Source organism: Equus caballus, chromosome 5 (assembly GCF_041296265.1).
Source record: "Equus caballus isolate H_3958 breed thoroughbred chromosome 5, TB-T2T, whole genome shotgun sequence".
In the NCBI taxonomy this organism is placed as follows: Eukaryota; Metazoa; Chordata; class Mammalia; order Perissodactyla; family Equidae; genus Equus; species Equus caballus.
This window is the reverse complement of record NC_091688.1, coordinates 4,526,401-4,548,200: the sequence shown is the minus strand read 5'-3', so window position 1 is coordinate 4,548,200 and position 21,800 is coordinate 4,526,401. Positions and strand designations below refer to the sequence as shown.

General features: G+C 34.6%; 1 protein-coding gene across 28 annotated transcripts in view; it reads right to left on the bottom strand.

Moving 5' to 3' along the window:
• The window catches only part of DCAF6 (DDB1 and CUL4 associated factor 6), a 146,842-nt gene that overhangs the window by 78,008 nt on the left and 47,034 nt on the right, over nucleotides 1-21,800 (bottom strand). For all 28 annotated transcript variants that reach the window (XR_011438959.1, XR_002807822.2, XM_070267643.1 and 25 more), the window contains exons 5-8: nucleotides 13,600-13,713; nucleotides 9,965-10,100; nucleotides 7,613-7,827; nucleotides 1,104-1,197 (exon numbers count right to left, since the gene is read on the bottom strand). Coding sequence is in view for 26 of the 28 variants with exons in the window: in XM_023640498.2 (XP_023496266.1) it covers nucleotides 1,104-1,197; nucleotides 7,613-7,827; nucleotides 9,965-10,100; nucleotides 13,600-13,713 (559 nt within the window). In the remaining 2 variants the exon portion in view is untranslated. The remainder of the gene's footprint in view (nucleotides 1-1,103; nucleotides 1,198-7,612; nucleotides 7,828-9,964; nucleotides 10,101-13,599; nucleotides 13,714-21,800) is intronic.

Here is a 21,800-nt window from a genome sequence, read left to right as displayed (position 1 = left end):
ATATATTTGAAATTAACTGAAACCAGAAAATGTTCTTGTCTCTCCTCCCTCATCCTCCTTCAAATAGACGAGAGTTTTCTCTTACAGGAATTTTCAAATTAAGTATGACATCAAATTAAAATTGTGAAAATTCTATTCTACAATCATATAATTTAAAATGGAAATAATTTGCTATTGAATTTTCTGTGAAAATAGATTTTATACTTTATTGCCTTTATATAACATAGCTTTATATTTAAATATATACTGTAAATAATATCAAGGATAATATATTGGGGAACATGCTTTTGATCTTAAAAGATTTCACAAGTCATTAGAATAAGATTTTGGCTACAGATCCATTTCTTTCTTTCTTTTTTTTTTTTTGAGGAAGATTAGCCCTGAGCTAATTACTGCCAATCCTCCTCATTTTGCTGAGGAAGACTGGCCCTGAGCTAACATCCATGCCCATCTTCCTCTACTTTATACATGGAACACCTGTCACAGCATGGCTTTTGCCAAGCGGTGCCATGTCCGCACCCGGGATCCGAACCAGGGAACCCCAGGCCACCAAGCAGCGGAAAGTGCAAACTTAACCGCTGCGCCACCAGGCTGGCCCCTACAGATCCATTTCTTAAAAGATACACAGGTTAATTCTATTTTAAAGTGTGCCATCTTAAAGCTCCCAAAGTAGTTTCTTACTCTTGTCAAAGGCATTTGATAGAAGGAAGAAAAAATTTATGTGCTATTATAAAACTCTTGGGTTGGAAACTCCAAGTTTTCATTTCTCTTGATATCTAACAGAAAGGCAAAAATTAAAAGTTTGATAATACCAATGTTTTATGGGACAAGAGGCATTCTTCCACTTTTAGTGAGAATGTAAAGCAGTGCATTCTTTTTGGAGGATAATTTGATAACTATCAAAACTAAAATGCACTTATCCAGTGACCCAACCATTCCATTTTTAGGAATTTATCCTACGATACACTTCCACAAGTATGCTAAGATATATGTACAAGGATGTTTGTTGCAGCATCACTTATAATAGTGAAAAAGCTGGAAACAAGTTAAAATATTGATTTTTAAATATCATATTAAGAAAAAGCTGACCAAAGTATAGTTACCATCTCGTTCTCGTTCGCTCTCAGGCCTTGCTCGGGGTCCAGTATCTGACCAATCACCACGAAGCCTCAAACGCTTAACTGGAGGCTGTCGCAACTGAAAGATGAGGAGAAGACTCACTGTCTCAGAGAACACTTTAAGTCTAAGCGATCTTTTCCATCTCTTTTCTTCTTTATTGAATATGCAAGTGAGATGCTGGATCAAAATATGAAAGACACTGAAGAAACATGCAAGCTGTTTCCTCAGTCTTTTATAGCATTCATAATGACGATAAATATCCATTGATGTTGACAATCTATACTTAATGTCTTCAACCTAAAGAGTCTGAATGCAACTTCGAAATCATGTACATGTGGTTTTCAATCCCACGTGTATCATTTTACAACTGACAACAGGAAAGTTATTTAACCACACTGAACCTAAGTTTTCTATTATGATAATAAATATAGTCTAGGCAAAGTACCTACATACCTAATTGATGAGAGGAATTATCATTACTTTTTTATTATTGGCCATTTACTCTCCAGTTCCCCCCAGCTTCTGTCCCAACCCTTCATTACTCACCTCAGGATCTCTACTCTACCTTGCTGCCTTCATTCTTGGCTAATAACTTTTCCTCTTCCTTCAGAGAAAATAAAGTCAGTCCTGTAGAAATGACATCAATTTCCTCAGCTGCATTCTACAAACTTATCTATATCTACATGTTCTTAATTCCTTCCAACCTTTCTCAGGGGACATACCATTTATTCTGTTTAAACCTAATCACTCCTTCAACTCCTCAAGCACCTAGCTCCAACAATGATTCTCTTTCCTATATCTACATTCATTTCCTCTCTCCTGGTTCTTTCTCACAATACGCTAAAGCTTCTTCTTCTTCTTCTTCATCTTCTTTTTTAATTCTTTGGTTTTTCTTCTCCCCAAGGCCCCCCAGCACATAGTTGTATATTCTAGTTGTAGATCCTTCTGGCTCTGCTATGTGGGACACCACCTCAGCATGGCCTGACAAGCAGTGCCATGTCTGTGCCCAGGATCCAAACCGGCAAAACCAACCACTCGGCCATGGGGCCGGCCCCCTTATTATTTTTAATAAGAACAAACCACCTCTATTTTCTATTTCTATCCAGCTATCCTCCCTTCCCTTGCTTTCTGGAGCCGTACTGTCAAGCTTCTTAAGGCAAGTCTATACAGTCGTCCCTCAGTATTTGCTGGATTGGGTCTAGGACGACCCCCCATGCCAAAATCCACAGATGCTCAAGGCCCTTATACGAAATGGTGTAGTATTTGCATATAACCTACACACATCCTCCCATATACTTGAAATCATCTCTAGATTATGTATAATACCTAATAAAATGTAGAGGCTATATAAACAGTTGTTATACTGTATTGTTTAGGGAATAACAAGAAAAAAAGTTTGTACGTCTTCAGTACAGATGCTACCATGTAGGCCTTTTGATCCGCACTTGGTTGAATCCAAGGATGGGGAAGGCACAGATACGGACGGCTGAACATCTTCACTCTATCTTTATACACCACTCCTCAATTCACTGTAGTCAATCTTACATTTCTATCTTTCCACTGAATTCATTCTCATCAATGTCACAACGAATGATCAATTACGAAGTTCACTGATCAATGATAAAGTGATCAATAACCAATTGCCAAGTCAAATGGCACCTTTCTGAGCTTATTTTATTTGACATCTATGGCATCTGACACTCTTGATCACTCTTTTTAACTTTTACATTTTTAACATTCTTTATTGAGATATAATTCACATACCATAATATCCACCCTTTTCAAGTATACTAGTCAGTGGCGTATATTCACAAAGCTGTGCAACCATCACCACTAATTCCAGAACATTTTCATCTCCTCAAAAAGAAATCCCATACCCATCACCAGTCACTCCCCTCTTCTCCCTCCATTCAGTTCCTGGCAACCACTAATCTACTTTCTGTCTCTATGGCTATGCTTATTCTGGACACTTCATATAACTGGGTGGTCTTTCGTGTCTGGCTTCTTTCACTTAGCGAATTTTCAAGGGGCATCCATGTTGCAGCATGTAACAGCATTTCATTTCTTTCTATGGCTCAATAATATTCCATTTTTTAGACACACCACATTTTGTTTATTCATCAGTTGATGAATATTGAGTTGTTTCTACTTTTTGGCCATTGTGAATAATGCTATGAATATATGTGCAAGTTTTTATGGGGACATATGTTTTAAATTCATGTAGGTATATATCTAGGAGTGCAACTGTTGGATCATATGGTAACTCTATGTTTAACTTTTAAAGAACTACCAAACTATTTTCCAAAGCAGCTGCACCATTTACATTCCTACTAGCAGTGTATGAGACCTCCAATTTCTCCACATCTTCATCAACACTTGTTATTGACTTTTTTATTTCAGCCCACCTAATGAGTGTGAAGTGGTACCTCACTGTGGTTTTGATTAGCATTTCCCTGATGACTAGTGATGCTGAACATCTGTTTATTGTGGTTATTGACCATTTGCGTATCTTTTTTGGACAAATGTCTCTTCACATCCTTTACCAACTTTTTAATTAGGATATTTGTCTTTTTATTGTTGAGTTGTAAGTGCTCTTCATATATTTTGGATACTAGATTCTAAATCATAAATCAGATATATGATTTGCAAACATTTTCTCTCATTCTATGGGTCATTTTTTTTTTTTTTAACACAACATTCATTGATTTTTTTTTTTCTCACAGTTAAGCAGGTTTTGATAGAAATTTGGTGACAGGGACCTGTAGATTTTCTGTTTTCTCCTAGAAACTATACCAGGCAACAAGAATGGAAAAAATCTCAATATCCTCAGCAAAGGAGACAGAAAAAAAAAACCCCACAAATTCCATATTATGTGTAAGTGTGGCTAAAACCAACTGAGAATAGCAAAATCTGCACAGGAAGCCACAAGTGTGTGGCAGGGAATAATCAGAAGATTAGAGAAAGCCTAGTGTGGCAGCTGTCCAAAATCTCGGACAAATAATCATTTCCGGAAAGAGAGAGCCTCACCCTGTATGTGAATTGTATTTAGAGTAACAGAACAGAGCCCTGTTCCATATTTATGAAAGAGAAATTTTTACATTACACAGACTAAGAACTGGTGTTAAAACCTCAGCAACTATTTCTGGAACAAGATCTTCCAGTTAAAAAGTCTTGAGTTTGACTTTCTGAGATATGATAAACCACCTAGTCAAGAATACTGAAAACGGTACAGCATCCATTCAGGCAGTCGCTTAACAAATATTTTTTTCAGCAACTCTTACATGTCAGGCACTATTCTAGGTATTGGGAAAAGATCAATGAACAAAACATACAAAAATCCCCAATGTCACAGAGTTTATAGACTAGTGGAACAGACAAACAATACATGAAATAAAAAAGTAAAATATACAAAGAAAGCGGTAAGTGTTATGGAAAAAAATTATGTAGAAAAGAGAGCTGGGAAGTACCAGAGAGTTAAGGGTTGCGATTTTAAATAGGGTGGTGAGGTAGGGCCTCACCAAGAAGGTGACACGGGCAAAGACTGCAACACGGGTAAGGAAAGAAGAAATCCAGACACCTGGGGACGACTGCTTCAGAGAGTAAACACAACAGCCATCAGGCAGAAGCACACTAGGCCTGCCTGAGGAAGCAAGCAAGCAGACGTGGCCAGAGCAGAGTCAACAAGGGAGAGAGCAGGAGCAGTAAGGAGAACCAGAAGACATCAAGTCCTGAAGCCACTCTAAGGACCTCAGTTTTGCTTTGAGTGAGATGGGGAGCCACTTCGAATGCTGCTCAGAAGAGCAACATGGTTTAAAGGATCACTTTGTCTGTCATGTAGCTTAAGGGTCTGGGGTAGGGGGATGCTGGTGAAAGCAGGGTGACTGGTTAGAAAGCCACCATAACAATCTAGGACAGAAATGCTGATGCCTTCGATCAGGGTGGCAGTGGTAGTCGGAGTGGGAAGTAGTACTACAGATTTGGGATATGTATTTTAGGGACAAACTACGGAGACCAGGAGAAAATGAGAGACTGGATTCAACGAAACAGTCCAATAAGGGGGCAGGGCAGGTGGGAAAATGTCAAAAAGACATTAGAGGAAAAGAGAGGAAAGACAATAAAAAGAAAAAGGAATACAAAAATAAAAACAAGAAGTAAAAAAAACTGAATAAGACAACAGAATACACTAAATAAAGAGGGAGAAAAAATGGAAGAGAATTAGAGGCTACTGGGAGAAAAAATGGAAGAGAATTAGAGGCTACTAAGAAATAAAAAGGTCCCCCCACAAATTTAAAAAATATAAAAATATTGTGGAAACATAAGAAAAACTCATATATTAAACTTTTAGTCATAGTTTAAAACCCTGCTCAAGCTTTTCTTCTGTTCCCAATCAATTATTCTTTCCTTTGGTCTATTTATATACAACATAATTCTTACATATAATTCTATTATATTATAAGCGTCACATATTTATTTATTTATATCTCTACAGCTGTCCCTCGATATCTGTGGGGGTTTGGTTCCGGGACAACCCCCACCCACCGAATGCCAAAATCCCTGGATGTTCAAGTCCCTTAGTCGGCTCTCTGTATCTGCAGGTTCCACATCCAGGGATTCAGCCAACCACAAATCATAAGAATGTACATGATCCGCAGTTGGTTGAATCCTTGGATGTGGAACCCATGGATCTGGAGGGTCGACTGTATTTCCACTAAACTGTAAATTTCTGACTGAGAGGCCATTTCTTTGTCACAGTCATCCTTGAATTTCTAAAGTTTAATATAGGATTTAGTAGACAGTAGGCACCGAAGGAATATTTACTGAGTTAGGATGAGTTTGTCTGAACACTACTGTCAAGGATTCAGCATAAAGCACTGAAAGAAAAGACAGTGAAATTAAGAAGTAGACGGATTATTAATTTCTTCCATATACGCCTCTGAGTTGTTTGGTTTATTACAATAAGCATGATTTATTTTCATAATTTTAATCCATTTTTCAGAATTATTTTTAAATCGGTTAATTCAACAAAGAATACTGAGAAAAACACGTTCAGAAAAAAACCAGCTGTTCATGACTCAGCCTCATTTGCTCTGATTATATAAACATCTTTTGGCTAAGTATTCTATGGTATAAAAGCTAGTTGGCCCACTTAAAACGTTTCTCCATTTCCAACTCTTTCATTACATAACAGTCACAAAGTTTCACTGTAACTTTACTGAAGCACATAGCTCCAGAGGAAATTACACAGCAACAACAAAATGAGAGAGCAAATTTCATGTTTTCAATCAGACCAATAAACTCATAAATAGCTTTCATTAGCCATCATACCCTCTTCTTTGTCAATCTCCTAATCCACTTTAATACAGTGCCACATTCAAAATCCCAAAATATATTTATAAAGTGATCCTCATTTTGTTCTAATTTTATAGCCCTTTAAACCTACAAATAGAAGAAAAGGATTTAGTTTTGCATCTCATAAGAATTACAAAATCGCTGTTGTTCCTTAGTACCTTTAAAAGGTGTTCACTAATAGGAGTTAGACCAATATCAAAAAGTCACTGATAATAAATAAGCAGCAATGGTTAATTTCAAAAGACATTTATAAGCCAAAGAATAGAGTGATTAAACATAGGACATTATAAAACAAAAACGCCAAAGTGAAAACATGTTGGGAAAAGAAGCTTAACAGGTTAAAGCAAGCATTTTTCTACTGCTGTGTACTCTCAAGGATATATTATTTCTGGTTTCTGCCTTCTAAAAGTAAGACAATGGTTACCTACTTTAGAGTCATTTTAGTGGCAGCAATTCTTTCACCTAGTTTTCATTCAATATACTATATATATATAAAATGTGATGTATACACTTCCAAGAGACTAAATGTTTATGTTCATGCACCAACAGGAATTTTACCTATTACTGTTACTATTCATATGCGGACGGCAATGCCCTCCTCTCCCGATTGTGTATGTGCGTTTCCAAGTGTGTGTGCATATACACTTTAACTCACCTATTCCTCATTCACTCATATGTGTTTTGTAAAATGTACCTTCGGATATTATAGGTCACTCATTCAAAATTGTGAAAGAGAGGAGGAGGAGATCGCTGTCCACATATGAATAGTAACAGTAATAGGTAAAACTCCTATTGGGGCATGAACATAAACATTTAGTCTCTTGGAAGTTTATACATCACATTTTTGATTATTTTAATTGCCTTTTAAACAAGTGTTAGAACTGCTGATCTTTCTAGTTGCTGCTGTGCATCTACAGAGAAACATTTTGCTATTAAATATTTTCTCTTTAAAAATATTTCACGATATTTTTTTCTAGAGTCTTATTTAATAGCTGCTGTTCTTTCGTGTGTGTTTCGTGTCCTTGTTCCTAGACTATAAGGGCCTTGAAAATTAACTCTATTTTTTGAAGCCCTCCAGGCCCCAGGAGTCACTAAATTACTATTTTCTGAATTGAATAAAGAACGTGGTTTTGAGTCTACTTACCTCTTCTCTTCTCTCTTCTGCAGAAGGAGTTTTAAGTTCTCGTGCTGTATCATCTTTCGGGTCAAAAAGATATATGTAATCTGAAGAGTAACTAACAAGAATCTCTTGACCATCTTCACTGTAACACAGAGATGTCACTCTGCAGGACTTATTATTAAGATGCGAAGGGATAAAACGGGCAACCAATCCAGTAGTTCCTCGACCTGCATAATTCCCTAATAAAAAAACAGGAAGTTGTTTAATATTCATAATGCTTTTGAAGAAAAACATTTTTAAAACTCAATCTCAATTATGAGACATTCACTTAATGTAGCAATATAAACCCAAACTTTCATATTCAATGTCTAGAAGAGGCTCTTTTTTTCTATTTTCAGATTTTATAACAAAATAAAAAAGAATACAGTATAAAGGCTACATACCTTCAAAAAAAGTTCATGATTGTCTGGAATTCCAGATTACATAAATGTTTGATTGGAAATATGAGTTATTTAACCAATTAAAATTATTTGTGATTACAGTCACACTAAATCATCATCCAAAAAGTCCCTCCCAATTAAGATAATGTAACTTTTATAACATAAATAGGAAAGCCGATATTTATTAGCATACTAGATAAAATAGTGCAGTATCATTTTAAAGTGGTTTACATTTTACTTTATGTTTTTAAAAGATTTTTGATTGTTGGGAAACTTTCCTCTTATAAGATAACACAGTAGGAATACCATTCCAATTTTAATTAATTTTGGTAGCCATCAATACAATACAATATGATAGGCAGAGGTACAACTGGCACTTTGTGCCCTGGTGGCCCAGGAATGCTAAATTCTAAGAATCCCACAAAGCTGTATAATCCTACACAATGAAATCTTGCCCTGCCCAGAACGTCAATTGTGTCCCTTCTATTGAGAAACAATAATTAAGCCTACAATTTCCTATTATATTACTACTCCCTCCCCTAAATGGAATTATCCAAATACACAAGACTCTTCAATTAGTTAAAAAAAGAAGATCCCATTTAGTCTTCCATTTCAATAATTATGTCCATTTTCACTGGACATAAACTGACACTGAGATTGACACTGTTGTTTCTGGCGAAGTTCACTTTTATTTTTAACAATACAGTCATGCGTCGCTTAATGACAGAAACATGTTTTGAGAAATGCGTCATTAGGTTATTTCACTGCTATGTGCACATCATAGAATGTACTCAGACAAACCTAGATGGCATAAAAACCTACACTACATGGTGCTAAATCTTATGGGCCCACAGTTATCTCTGTGCGGCCCGTCATGGACCAAAATGACATTATGCAGTGCACGACTGTAGAAAACGTGTGAATATGTATGAATGTACGTATACTTGACGTGTGTGTGTATAAGTAATCCTGGCCTTCATTTACTCAGAAAATGCTAACAGCAGTTGGCTTTGAACTGGATATTTTGAAAGTGGTTTGATCCCATAGTGGATGAGGAGGAAATGAGGAGTTTAAGGTGGATTCAAATTCAGTACTTTAGCATCATTAACAGTACTTTAACTGGGCTAAGCAGGTATAAACATACGCTATACCTTAATACATACCCAAGTCACTGTTCCTTCCTAACTTTTCTCCCCACCATGCTTACTAATATCCCCTTGATTGAAAAAGTGGCAAAGAGAAATTAGGAAAGACAACTGCTGTGGGCTGAATAGCGTCCCCTCAAAATTCATGTCCAACCAGAACCTCAGAATGCGACCCTATTTGGAAATATGGTCTTTGCGGATGCAATTAGCAATATGAAGTCATACTGGCTAAGGGTGAGTCCTACATCCAATATGACTGGTGTCCTCATAAGAAGAGGGAGCTGTGAACACAGACACACACAGGGGAGAACGGCACATAAACATGGAAGCAGAGATTGGAGTGACACATTTAAAAGCAAAGGAATACTAAGGATTGCCAGCAACCACCAGAAGCGAGGAGAGCAGCATGCGACAGATTTTCCCTGAGAGTGTCCAGGAGGAAACACCCTGCAGCCCTTGATTTCAGGTGTGTGGCCTCCAGAAACATGAGAGAACAGATTTCTGTTATTATAAGCCACCCGGTTTGCAGTCCCTTGTTATGACAGCCCTAGGAAACTAATACATGGAGTCTTGTAACTTTTTAAAATGATAAACCGCAAAAATATCACTCTGGTAGGGTCATAAAAACTTGGTGAAATGCTATTTTTTATAATAATCCATAGTATTTAAATACATTCCATTTACTGAATTTTACAACAAACTAATGAAATTTTAAAATTGCAAATATGTCATGAAGATTTACTCTTTGAAGTGACAGGATCTTATATTTTCTCTAATATACATCATTTTACCTGTAGCTCTTGTCCCCAGCATTCGCCGATCATATATTCGTACTGAGCTATCAGAACAACCAACGGCAAGATAATATGGTATTGGTGGACAAATAGCTACAGACGTGGCGGCACGGCGGCAGTTAATTAATATATCCTACAAAAGATAAAATAATACCACTTACACAGAGCTTCACACTAGAGATGATACTACATTAACACATTTTCCCTTCAATAAGAAGATAACCTTTCTCAGAAATCCTAATTCAGTCATATGACAATGAGGGGGAAAATAAACAACATGATTTTCTTTTATTTTTCAGACTTCTATCAGTCAGTGTTTCTAACACATTCAGTTTATGTGAAACCAAAATAAATACACTCAGTCAATATTCCTCCTCAGCAGTTTATCAGTCTAAGGAAAATTCTGTTTTCCTTTACAGTCTGCTATACAACTCCAAAATTGACTTCTAATACAATATTGGACAATTTCCTTATGAACTAATCGCAATAAGAAAATACATATGGAAATACTAAACATAATTAAAGCAGAGACTCAAAAAACGACCAATATTTGAGTAACGCCAAATACATTCTGAAGAAGAAAAAAATAAAAATTACTTCCAAATATAAGACTAAAATGCTGAGCAATTGTACCAGATCAGCAACAGCTACAAAAAGCTGATATTAACTCAAGAAACTTATTATTTATATTATGATAGTTTAAACCCTTTTTCAAAACTAGCTACATTCATATAAAGATATAATACAATTTGAATTATTTCTCAAAAATGCCTCCTATGGGCCGGCCCCGTGTCCGAGTGGTTACGTTCTCGTGCTCCGCTACGGAAGCCCAGGGTTTTGCCAGTTCGGATCCTTGGCGTGGACACGGCACTGCTTGTCAGGCCACACTGAGGCAGCATCCCACATGCCACAACAAGAAGGATCCACAACTAAAAATACACAACTATGTACCAGGGGGTTTTGGGGAGAAAAAGGAAAAATAAAATCTTTAAAAAAAAAAAAAGAAATGCCTCCTAAATATTCCCACACTCATGAATAATGAACATCTTTAGAAATGTAAAAAACTCAGAATCTACATAATGCGTCACTAAGTCGTTAATATTATAAGAAACGCATGATATTATTAACCCACTGTAAAGATGGAGGTATAGTCTACCTTTGTCTATGATAAGTATTAATGATTATTTTATGTGGTACACACAATATTTTCATTATAATTGTTGCTACTAAAATAAAACAAAAATATTACCTGATTTTAAAATGTTAAACTTTTTCTTTTTTGTGAGGAAGATCAGCCCTGGGCTAACATCTGTTGCCAATCTTCCTCTTTTTACTTGAGGAAGATTGTTGCTGAGCCAGCATCTGTGCTAATTTTCCTCTATTTAACATGGGATGCCAGCACAGCATGGCTTGATGAGTGGTGGTAGCTCCACGCCCAGAATCCGAACCTGTGAACCCCAGGCTGCAGAAACTTGGTGTGCAAACTTAACCACTACACCATGGGCAGGTCCCTACTCTTTTCTTAACATGTAAAATTTGTCTCCTTACTGGTTGGAAAACAAAGTACACACATATATACAAACACTGTAAAAGACAAGTATTACTATACTGTCACTACTTATCTCTATACAAGCACTAGAAAATGTTAAGAGTTATCACCCCAAAAATATATCCTTAAGGTATTCTGTTAATTATATACTATTTTGTTTATTACTCTAGTTTCTTATAGTTCTCAATATAGCCATGTTTTTAAATTACATTTACCTTAAGTATGCTTTTCATAATTCTAAGTTCTTAGTAGTTAAGAATTACTGTAGTTACCAGTTTTCTTTATACTCTATCGATGCATTTTTACACATTAAAATAAGTTTTATTAAGGAAAATATTAACAATATTTTCAATTATCAGCCTTGTTTTCTTCTTTATTTTTACAAGGTTTTCGGTTATAAAAGCACAATTAAATCCTACTACATTGTACACTAAAATATAGCTTAAAAGAATTTGGCAAACCAAATTTTAATACCTAGTATTTACTAAGAAACAGGTATGACAAACGCGCTCAATAAGCAATCTAATATTTTAAACTTACTTCTGCCTTCAATTCAATATTTTCCTAATTGTGTATGTATATACATATAGATAACATAAAAACTGACTTAAAAGATTGTATATTTTAAAAAGATTTAACTTCTATTTTTTTCTTTTTCTTGTTTCAATATATAAAATAATCTTTCCTCCCTCCCCAAAGAATGTTAACAATAGTAACTAGTTTAATTAGGCAGCACTTAACTTGATTACCAGTAATTTTGGGTGTGGGGACGGGGGCAGTGATTGTCAGTAAAAACGTATTTAGCAATACTTTCTTATTTCATTTACTACTTTAAAATGATCCGAGAAAAAAGCTACAGTCTCTAAATAATATTTGAGGTTAGTTGTCTGGGGTCATTACACTGAATCATTTCTCTGGCCTTTTTCAAGTTTAAAATAGAATTGAAAAAAAATAAAATTGATAGTGAAACTCTGAGAGAAGTGAGCTAAATCTGAATGAACATATTGATAGAATGGTATCTCATTTTAAAAAAAGATAACATACAACTCTTGGTTTAAAGGTTGAGGGAAAAAAAAAGGACACTCAACTACTACATGCTTTCATCACTGTTATTGATAACCTAAAATTGTATCCACAAATAAATGGGGAATACTGAAAAATGCTTCAGGTTTTTATAATGCTAGAGTAGATACTGAACAATTATGCAAATTTTCGTAAATATATTTGAAATGCATAATTAAAATATAAATTCTATAACTTCACTATTAGATTGCTTATTAGTGAACTTTAATTAAAAAATATTTTCAATGGTGCAGCCACTACAGAAAACAGTATGGCGATTCCTTGAAAAATTAAAAAAAGATCTACCACATGATTCAGCTATTCCACTGCTGGGTATTTACCAAAGATCATGAAAACATGAATGTGTAAAGATATGTGCATCTTTATGTTCATTGCAGCATTATTCACAATAGCCAAGATTGGAAGCAACGTAGGTACCCATCAAGGGACAAATGGATAAAGAAGATGTGGTATACATACAGAATGGAATACTACTCAGCCATAAGAAATGAGGAAATCTGGCCATTTGTGACAACATGGATGGACTTTGAGGGTATCATGCTAAGTGAAATAAGTCAAAGGGAGAAGGTCAAATATCGTATGATTTCACTCATAAACAGAAGATAAAAATAATGACAAACACACACAGAAACAAAGATTGGATTGGTGGTTACAAGACGGGAAAAGGGGTGATTAGGCACATGTGTGTGGTGATGGGTTGTAACGAGTCTTTGGATGGTGAACGTTGTAATCTACACATAAATCAAAATATATAACGATGTATTCCTGAAATTTATGTAATGTTATAAATCACTGTTACCACAATGAAAAAAAAAAGAATTTGTGGCTATCAAAGAAAAAAAATACATACATATTTTTTTATTATAAAATATATGCTATTGGAAATTTTACGAAAATAAATATTTTTAAATTCACCCATAATCTCATAACCCAGAGATAACTTACTATCCAATTTTAATTATAATGTTAATTTTTTTGCATGATTTGTACAGAAACTTACATCTTTGCAATCTTCTTTTGTACAGCTAGTTTTGATGCGTGTATCAAACCACCGAACAGTTCCATCTTCACCACAAGAGAGAAAAGTATATGGGTCATTGGGTACAGTCATAATCTAAAGAAGAAAATGAAGGCACAGATAACATTATTGAACATTTAAACACATGGCTTTGAAAAACACTGCTACTATTTCATAAAATGGTTTAGGCAAAAGCAACTAAAAATCATTTATTTAAATTATTTACGACATACCCATACCATGAATCTAAACAGTACAATACATATAGAAATATGCAAGAATTAACTGTTGAATTAATATGACTCATTACTTTGAAGTTTGAAATTAATGTACCTTCAGATACAAAGTTCTTCAAAATTATAAATTTCTAACAACTTTGGCAAGAAAAATTCTCCCTTAGGAAGCTTGTCCAAACTATTCAAAGCCTAATTTTTATGTTTTCTGGATGTGAATTTATACTTGTATTATAAAAACATTATAGAATTTTCTTCTCTGAGAATGTTTAAGAAAACTATGGGATGCTGAATTGATTTCAGCATTTAAACTGATCTCTCAAAAAAAATTTTTAGTTGTGGTGATGGTTGTACAACAGTGTGAATGCACTTAATGTCACTGAACTGTACTCTTAAAAATGGTGGGAATGGCAAATGTTATGTTATGCACATTTTACCAGAATAATTTTTTTAAAAAGAAATAAAACATTTTATTTCAAATAAGTAATCTTAAACTATACCTTAAAGAACTAGAAAAAGAAGAATAAAGCCCAAAGTCAGTAGGAGGGAAATAAAAATCAGAGCAGAAATAAATGCTATAGAAACTAAAAACACAACAGAATGGATTAATGAAACTAAGAGCTGGTTCTTTGAGAAGATAAACAAAATTGACAAATCCTTAGCCAGATTCACTAAGAAAAAAAGAGAGATGACTTAAATAAATAAAATTAGAAATGAAAGAGGAGACACTACAACAGATACCACAGAAATACAGAGGATTATAAGAGAATACTATGAAAAGCCATATGCCAACCAACTGGATAACCTAGAAGAAATGGATAAATGCTTACAACCATACAACCTCCCGAAACTAAATCAAGAAGAAATAGAGAATATGAATAGACCAATCACAAGTAAAGAGATTGAGATAGCAATCAAAAACCTGCCAAAAACAAAAGTCCAGCACCAGATGACTTCTCTGGTGCATTCTACTAAACACTGTTTAATTTAATACTATCCTTTTTAAACTATTCCAAGATTTAATATCATCCTTCTCAAACTATTCCAAAATATTGAAGAAGACGGAACACTTCCTAACTCATTCTATGAGGTCAACATCACCCTGATACCAGAACCAGACAAGGACAACATAAAAAAATTACAGAGCAATATCACTGATCAACATAGACACAAAAATCCTCAACAAAATATTAGCAAATCAAATACAAGAATACATTAAAAGGATCATACACCATGATCAAGTGGGATTTATACCAGGGATGCAGGGATGGTTCAACATCCGCAAATCAAGCAGTGTGATACACCACACTAACAAAATGAGGAATAAAAACCACAGGGTCATCTGAACAGATGTAGAGAAAGCATTTAACAAGATCCAACATCAATTTATGACAAAAACACTCAATAAAATTGCTATAGAAGGGTGGTACCTCAACATAATAAAGGCTATATAAGACAAACCCATGGCCAACATCATAGTTTAACAGTGAAAAACTGAGAGTCATTCCTCTGAGAACAGGAACAAGACAACAATGCCCACTCTTCCCACTCTTATTCAACATAGTACTGGAGGTTTTGGCCAGAGCAATTAGGCAAGCAAAAGAAATAAAAGGGATTCAAATTGGAAAGGAAGAAATAAAACTCTCACTGCTTGCAGATGACATGATTCTATATATAGAAAACCCTATAGAATCCATCAGAAAACTACAGCAAAGTTGAAGGGTACAAAATCAAAATACAAATATCAGTTGCATTTTTATATACTAACAAACTACCATAAAGAGAAATCAAGAATATAATCCCAATTTACAGTGGCAACATAAAGAATAAAATATCTAGGAATAAATTTAACCAAGGAGGTGAAAGATCTATAAACTGTAAACTACAAGACATTATTGAAAGAAATTGAAGAATACATAAAGAAATGGAAAAATATTCCATGCTCACAGATTCAAAGAATAAACACAGTTAAATTGTCCATGTTACCTAAAACAATCTACAGCTTCAATGCAATCCCAATCAGAATCCCAATGACATTCTTCACAGAAGTAGAAGAAAGAATCCTAAAATTTATGTGGAACAACCAAAGAGCCCAAAAAGCAAAAGCAATCCTGAGAAAAAAGAACAAAGGTGGAGGTATCACAATCCCTGACTTCAAAATATACTACAAAGCTATAGTAACTGAAACAGGATGGCACTGGCACAAAAACAGACACACAGATCAATGGAACAGAGCTGAAGGCCCACAAATAAAACCACTTTATCTAGAGACAGCTAATCTTAGACAAAGGAGCCAAGAACATACAATGGAGAAAGGAACGTGTCTTCAATAAAGGATGCTGGGGAAACTGGACAGCCACGTGCAACAGAATGAAAGTAGAGGGGCCAGCCCTGTGAGCGAGTGGTTAAGTTTGTGTGCTCTGCTTCAGCGGCCCAGGGTTTTGCCGGTTCAGATCCAAGGTGCAGACCTAGCACCACTCCTCAAGCCATGCTGAGGCGATGTCCCACATGCCACAACTAGAAGGACCCACAACTAGAAAAGATATATACAACTACATCCTGGCAGGCTTTGGGGAGAAGAAGGAAAAATTTTAAAAAACTTTAAAAAAAAAAGAATGAAAGAAAATTATGTTACACAGTACACAAAAATTTACTCAAAATGGGTCAAAGACTTGAAGGCAAGACCTGAAACCATAAAACTCCTAGAAGAAAATATAGGCAGTACACTCTTTGACATCAGTCTTAGCAACATCTTTTCAAATACCATGTCTACTCAGGCAAGGGAAACAAAAGAAAAAAATAAGCAAATGGGACTACATCAGACTAAAAAGCTTCTGCAAGGCAAAGGAAACCATCAACAAAATGAAAAGACAACACAATAACTAGGAGAAAATATCTGCAAATCATATATCTTACAAGGGGTTATTTCCCCAAATATATAAAGAATTCATACAATCCAACAACAAAAGAACAAACAACTTGATCAAAACATGAACAGGGGATATGAACAGATGTTTTTCCAAAAAGATATACAGATGGCCAACAAGGACATGAAAGGATGTTCAACATCACTAATTGTTAGAGAAATGCAAATCAAAACTACAATGAGATATCACCTTACACTTGTCAGAGTGGCTACTACTGAAAAAACAAGAAATAACAAATGTTGGAAAGGATGTGGAGGAAAGGGAACCCTCATACACTGCTGGTGGGAATGCAAACTGGTGCAGCCACCATGGAAAACAGTATGGAGATTTCTCAAAAAATTAAAAATAGAAATACCATGTGATCCAGCCATCCTACTACTGGGTATTTATCCAAAGAACAGGAAATCAACAATTCAAAGAGATTCATGCTTCCCTATGTTCACTGTAGCATTACTTACAGTAGCCAAGACGTGGAAGCAACCCAAGTGCCCATCAACTGATGACTGGATAAAGAAGATGTGGTGTATATATTTATACAATGAAATATTACTCAGCCATAAAAAAGACAAAATCATGCCATTTGAGACAACAAGGAAAGACCTTGAGGGTATTATGCTAAACGAAATAAGCCAAACAGAGAAAGACAAACAGCATATAATTTCACTCATATGTGGAAAATAAACACAAGCATAAGGAGAACAGATGAGTGGTTTCCAGAGGGGAAAGGGCTGGGGGAGGGAGTTACACATGTATGGTAATGCATAAAAACTAGCCTATTGGGGTGAACAAGATGCAGTCTATACAGAGACTGAAACATAATAATGTATACACCTTAAAATTTACACAATGTTATAAGCCAATATGACCTCAATAAAGTAATTTTTTAAAAAAAGAAATAAAACATTTCAGATATTCCCATACCCACTTCTGGTTTAGCAATAACATTGTAAGTTGAGGCTTTCTGTGAAGCCTCCTGCTCAACAAATCTGCCCCCTCTCCCTCTGTCCCTAGAAGTAGAAACTACCAAAATTGGGTATTTAGCATTTCTGCATATGTTTTTATGCACCCATAAATGATGGAAGGTATGCTCCTATGTTTTAAAACTTTGTATACACAAAAAGGTGTTCAGATTCATTAGTCATCAAAAAAATACAAATTAAAATCCTAAGTAAATATCACTACACACTGCCAGAATGACCAAAACGAAAGAGACTTGATAATATCAAATGCTGATGAGGATGCAGAGCAACTGGCACTCTCAAACACTGTTGACGAAAGTGTCAAACTGTACAAAGACTTTGAAAAACCATGCATCAATATCTACTAAAGCTGATCATATGCCTCTAATATGACCCAGCAATTCCACTAAAAATAAATGTCTGCCTAAGAGCACCTACCGATGTGTACTAGAACATTCATAGCAGTGTGATTCATCTCAGCCAAATACTTCAAACAACCCAAATAACCAACAATAGAAATTGTGATACATTCTTAAAGTAAAATACTAAATCAGCAATAAGAATAAGCAAATACAGCATTCTCAAATTATATAAAACCAGTGACAAAGATAAGAATAGAGGACTTCTTGCCAGAAACCAGTGGAGCAACATCTTTAAAGTAGTGAAAGGAAAAAACCTGTCAGACTAGAATTCTATACCCACAGAAATATCTTTCTAAATCAAAGGTAAAATAGACTTCTTCAGAAACAAGAAAGCTGAAAAGATTATTCAAGAGCACAGCAGTCAGGAAAGCACAACTCTCACCTAATTATGACTATCTATTTTTGTAATAAGAGTTTAAATGAAACACAGCTACACTCAATTATTTACAGATTGCCCAAGGCTGCTTTCTTGAGATAACCGCAGATTTGAGTACCAGTCACATGTCGTTTAAGGAGGGGCACAGACTCTGAGAAATGCTTTGTTAGGCAATTTCATCATTGTGCAAACATCATACACTGTTCTTACACAAGCCTAGATGGCACAGCCTACTGCACACCTAGGCTACATGGTACTAATCTTACGGGAGCACTGTTGTATACATGCGGTCTGTCACTCACAGAAGCATCGTTACTCAGCACGTGATTGTAGCTGTCACAGAATCACATTGCCTACAAAGCTTAAAATATTTACTTCTGGCCTTTTACAGGACAATTTCCCAGACCCCTACACTAACAGACTAGTACAATACAAAATATTTTTTAAACCCTTCACGTAAAAGGAAAACGATACCAGACAGTAATATGGATCTACACAAAGGATTGAAGGATTAGAAATTATAAATATGTAAGTAAATATAACATATTTTTTCTTTGTTTTAAAATCTTTTTAAAGATAACTGACTATTAAGGGAAGAATATTAATATATCATGAAGTTTATAACACATACAGGAATAAAACACATGAAAAAAATACCCAAAATTCTGGGAGAAGCAAACAAAAGTATAATGTAAGATTCTCATACTATATTTGAAGTGGGTACAATATTACTTGATGGTACACTGTGATAAAGTTTAAGATATCTACTATAAGACCTAAAGCAGCCACTAAAACAATAAAACAAAGAAGCATAGCTAACAAATCAAAAAAGGAGATAAAGTGGAATCATAAAAATACTCAGTTCTTCCAAAAGAAGAAAAAAAGAAAAAAAAACAGGACAAATAGAAAACAAAGAGTAAGATACAAAATTTAAACCCAACTACCTATATATCAATAATCACATTAAATGTAAATCATATAAACAGCCCAATTAAAAGGAGACTTTGCCAGATTGGATAAAAAAGGAAAACCCATCTACAAACTGCCTATAAGAAACCAACTGCAAAGATAAGGACACCGATAGATTAAAAATAGAAGAATGGAGGAAAGACATATCACAGTAACTCTAATAATGAGAAAGGTAGATTTGCTATATAAATAGCAAATTTCAAAAGCAAAGAATATTAATGGCACTAAGGAGGGTCATTTAACAATGATAAATAGGCCAAGCCATGAATAGAAATACTAAATCCTGAATGTTTATGCACCTAATAATAGATCTCCAAAATACATGAAGCAATAATTGATAGAACTGAATGGAGATACAGACAATCCAAAAACATTAGATTTCAACATACCTCTTTCAAGAATTGATAAAATAAGTAATCAGAAAATCAATAAGAATATAAAAGGCTTGAACGTTGGTATTAGCCACCTTGACATAACTGACATTTATAGAACACTCTACAAGCAAAAGAAGAGTACATACTCTTTTCAAGAGCATAAGACACATTTACCAAAAAAGACTGTATTCTGGGTCAGAAGACAAGTCTCATCAAAATTAAAAGGATTCAAATAACACAAAGTATACTTCTTGACTGAGATGGATTTAACTACAAATTAATAATTAGAAATCAGTCCATACAAAGACATTACACATATGATTAAAATAACTTCCTTTGTAACAGCTCCAAACTGGAAAACAACTTAAATGATCAAATATTTGGAAACTAAATGACACACTTCTCAATAAATGATGAATTGAAGAAGAAATTACAGTGGAAATTAGAAAGTATTTTGAGTAAAAGGGAAAAGAAAGTTCAGCATATCAAAATTTGTGAAATGTACCTAATGGAATACTCACTAAATGCCTGTATTACAAAGGATAAAAGTCTCAAATCAATGTCAGCCTGTACCTTAAGAAACTAGAAAAAAGAGAGCAATGAAACTTACCATAGTAAACAGAAGAAAAAAATGGAGATCAGAAAGAGAAAACAGGAAAATAGAGAAAATCATTGAAACCAAAAGTTAATTCTTAGAGAAGATCACTAAAATTGATTAAATCTCTACCCTGACCAATAAGGAAAAACAGAAAAAGAGAGAGAGAGGATACAAACTACCAACATGAGGAGTGATGGAGGTGATAGCAGTACAGATTCCATAGACGTTAAAAGGACAATAAGGAAGTATTATGAACAACTTATACCAGGAAATTCAGCAACACAGATGAAACGATGAGATTCTTGAAAAGGATAAAATACCAATGCTCATGAAAGCAGAAAGACATAACCTGAATAACCATATATTCATTTTAAGAATCAAATTTGTAGTTATAAAGTTCCTACAAAGAAAACTCCAGGACCAGATGGCTTTATTAGTGAATAATCCCAAATACATAAGGAACAAATATTGCCACTTCTACCCAAACTCTTTCAGAAAATTGAAGAGGACAAAATACTTCCCAAGTTACTGGAGCAGGTCAGCATTAAGATGACCAAACAAAAGACAGTACAAGAAAAAACTAAAGACCAATATCTCTCATGAACGTATCTGTTAAAAAAAAGAAAAAAACCTTAGAATTTTAGCAAGCTGAATACAATAATATAGAAAAATATATAGATATATATCAATATATGACCACATGAGGTTTATCTCTGGAATGCAAGGCTAGTCTTAACATTTGAAAAATGAAATTCACCATATTAAGAAACAAAAAAAACAATATAATCCTCTCAAAAGCAGAAAAGTCACTTGACAAAATCCAATATCTATTCTTGATAAGTATAAGAATAGGAATAGAAGGGAATTAACTCAACCTGATAAAAGAGCATCTATGAAATACACCTAACATCATCCTTAACAGTGAAAGATCAAGTGATTACCTCAAAGATCAAAACAAGGGAAGGTTGTTTACTCTTACCACTTCTAATCAACACTACAGTGAAAGTTCTAGTAAGTGCAATCAGAAAAAGAAATAAAAGGAGTCCACATGGGAAAAGAAGTAAAATTGTCTCTATATTCACAGATGACATGATCATCTAAGGATAATATACTTGATAGGTTACATTTTTAAAAAGTTACTAGAATTAGTTTAGCAAGGTTGCAGGATACAAAAGTCAACATATAAAACTCAGTTGTATGTCTATATTCTAGCAACAAATCATCAGAAATTGAAATTTGAAAAATAATACCACTTAGAATAAAAAAATATGGACTACTTAGGGATAAATCTCACAAGATGTTGTGTACATATGCTGAAAATTATA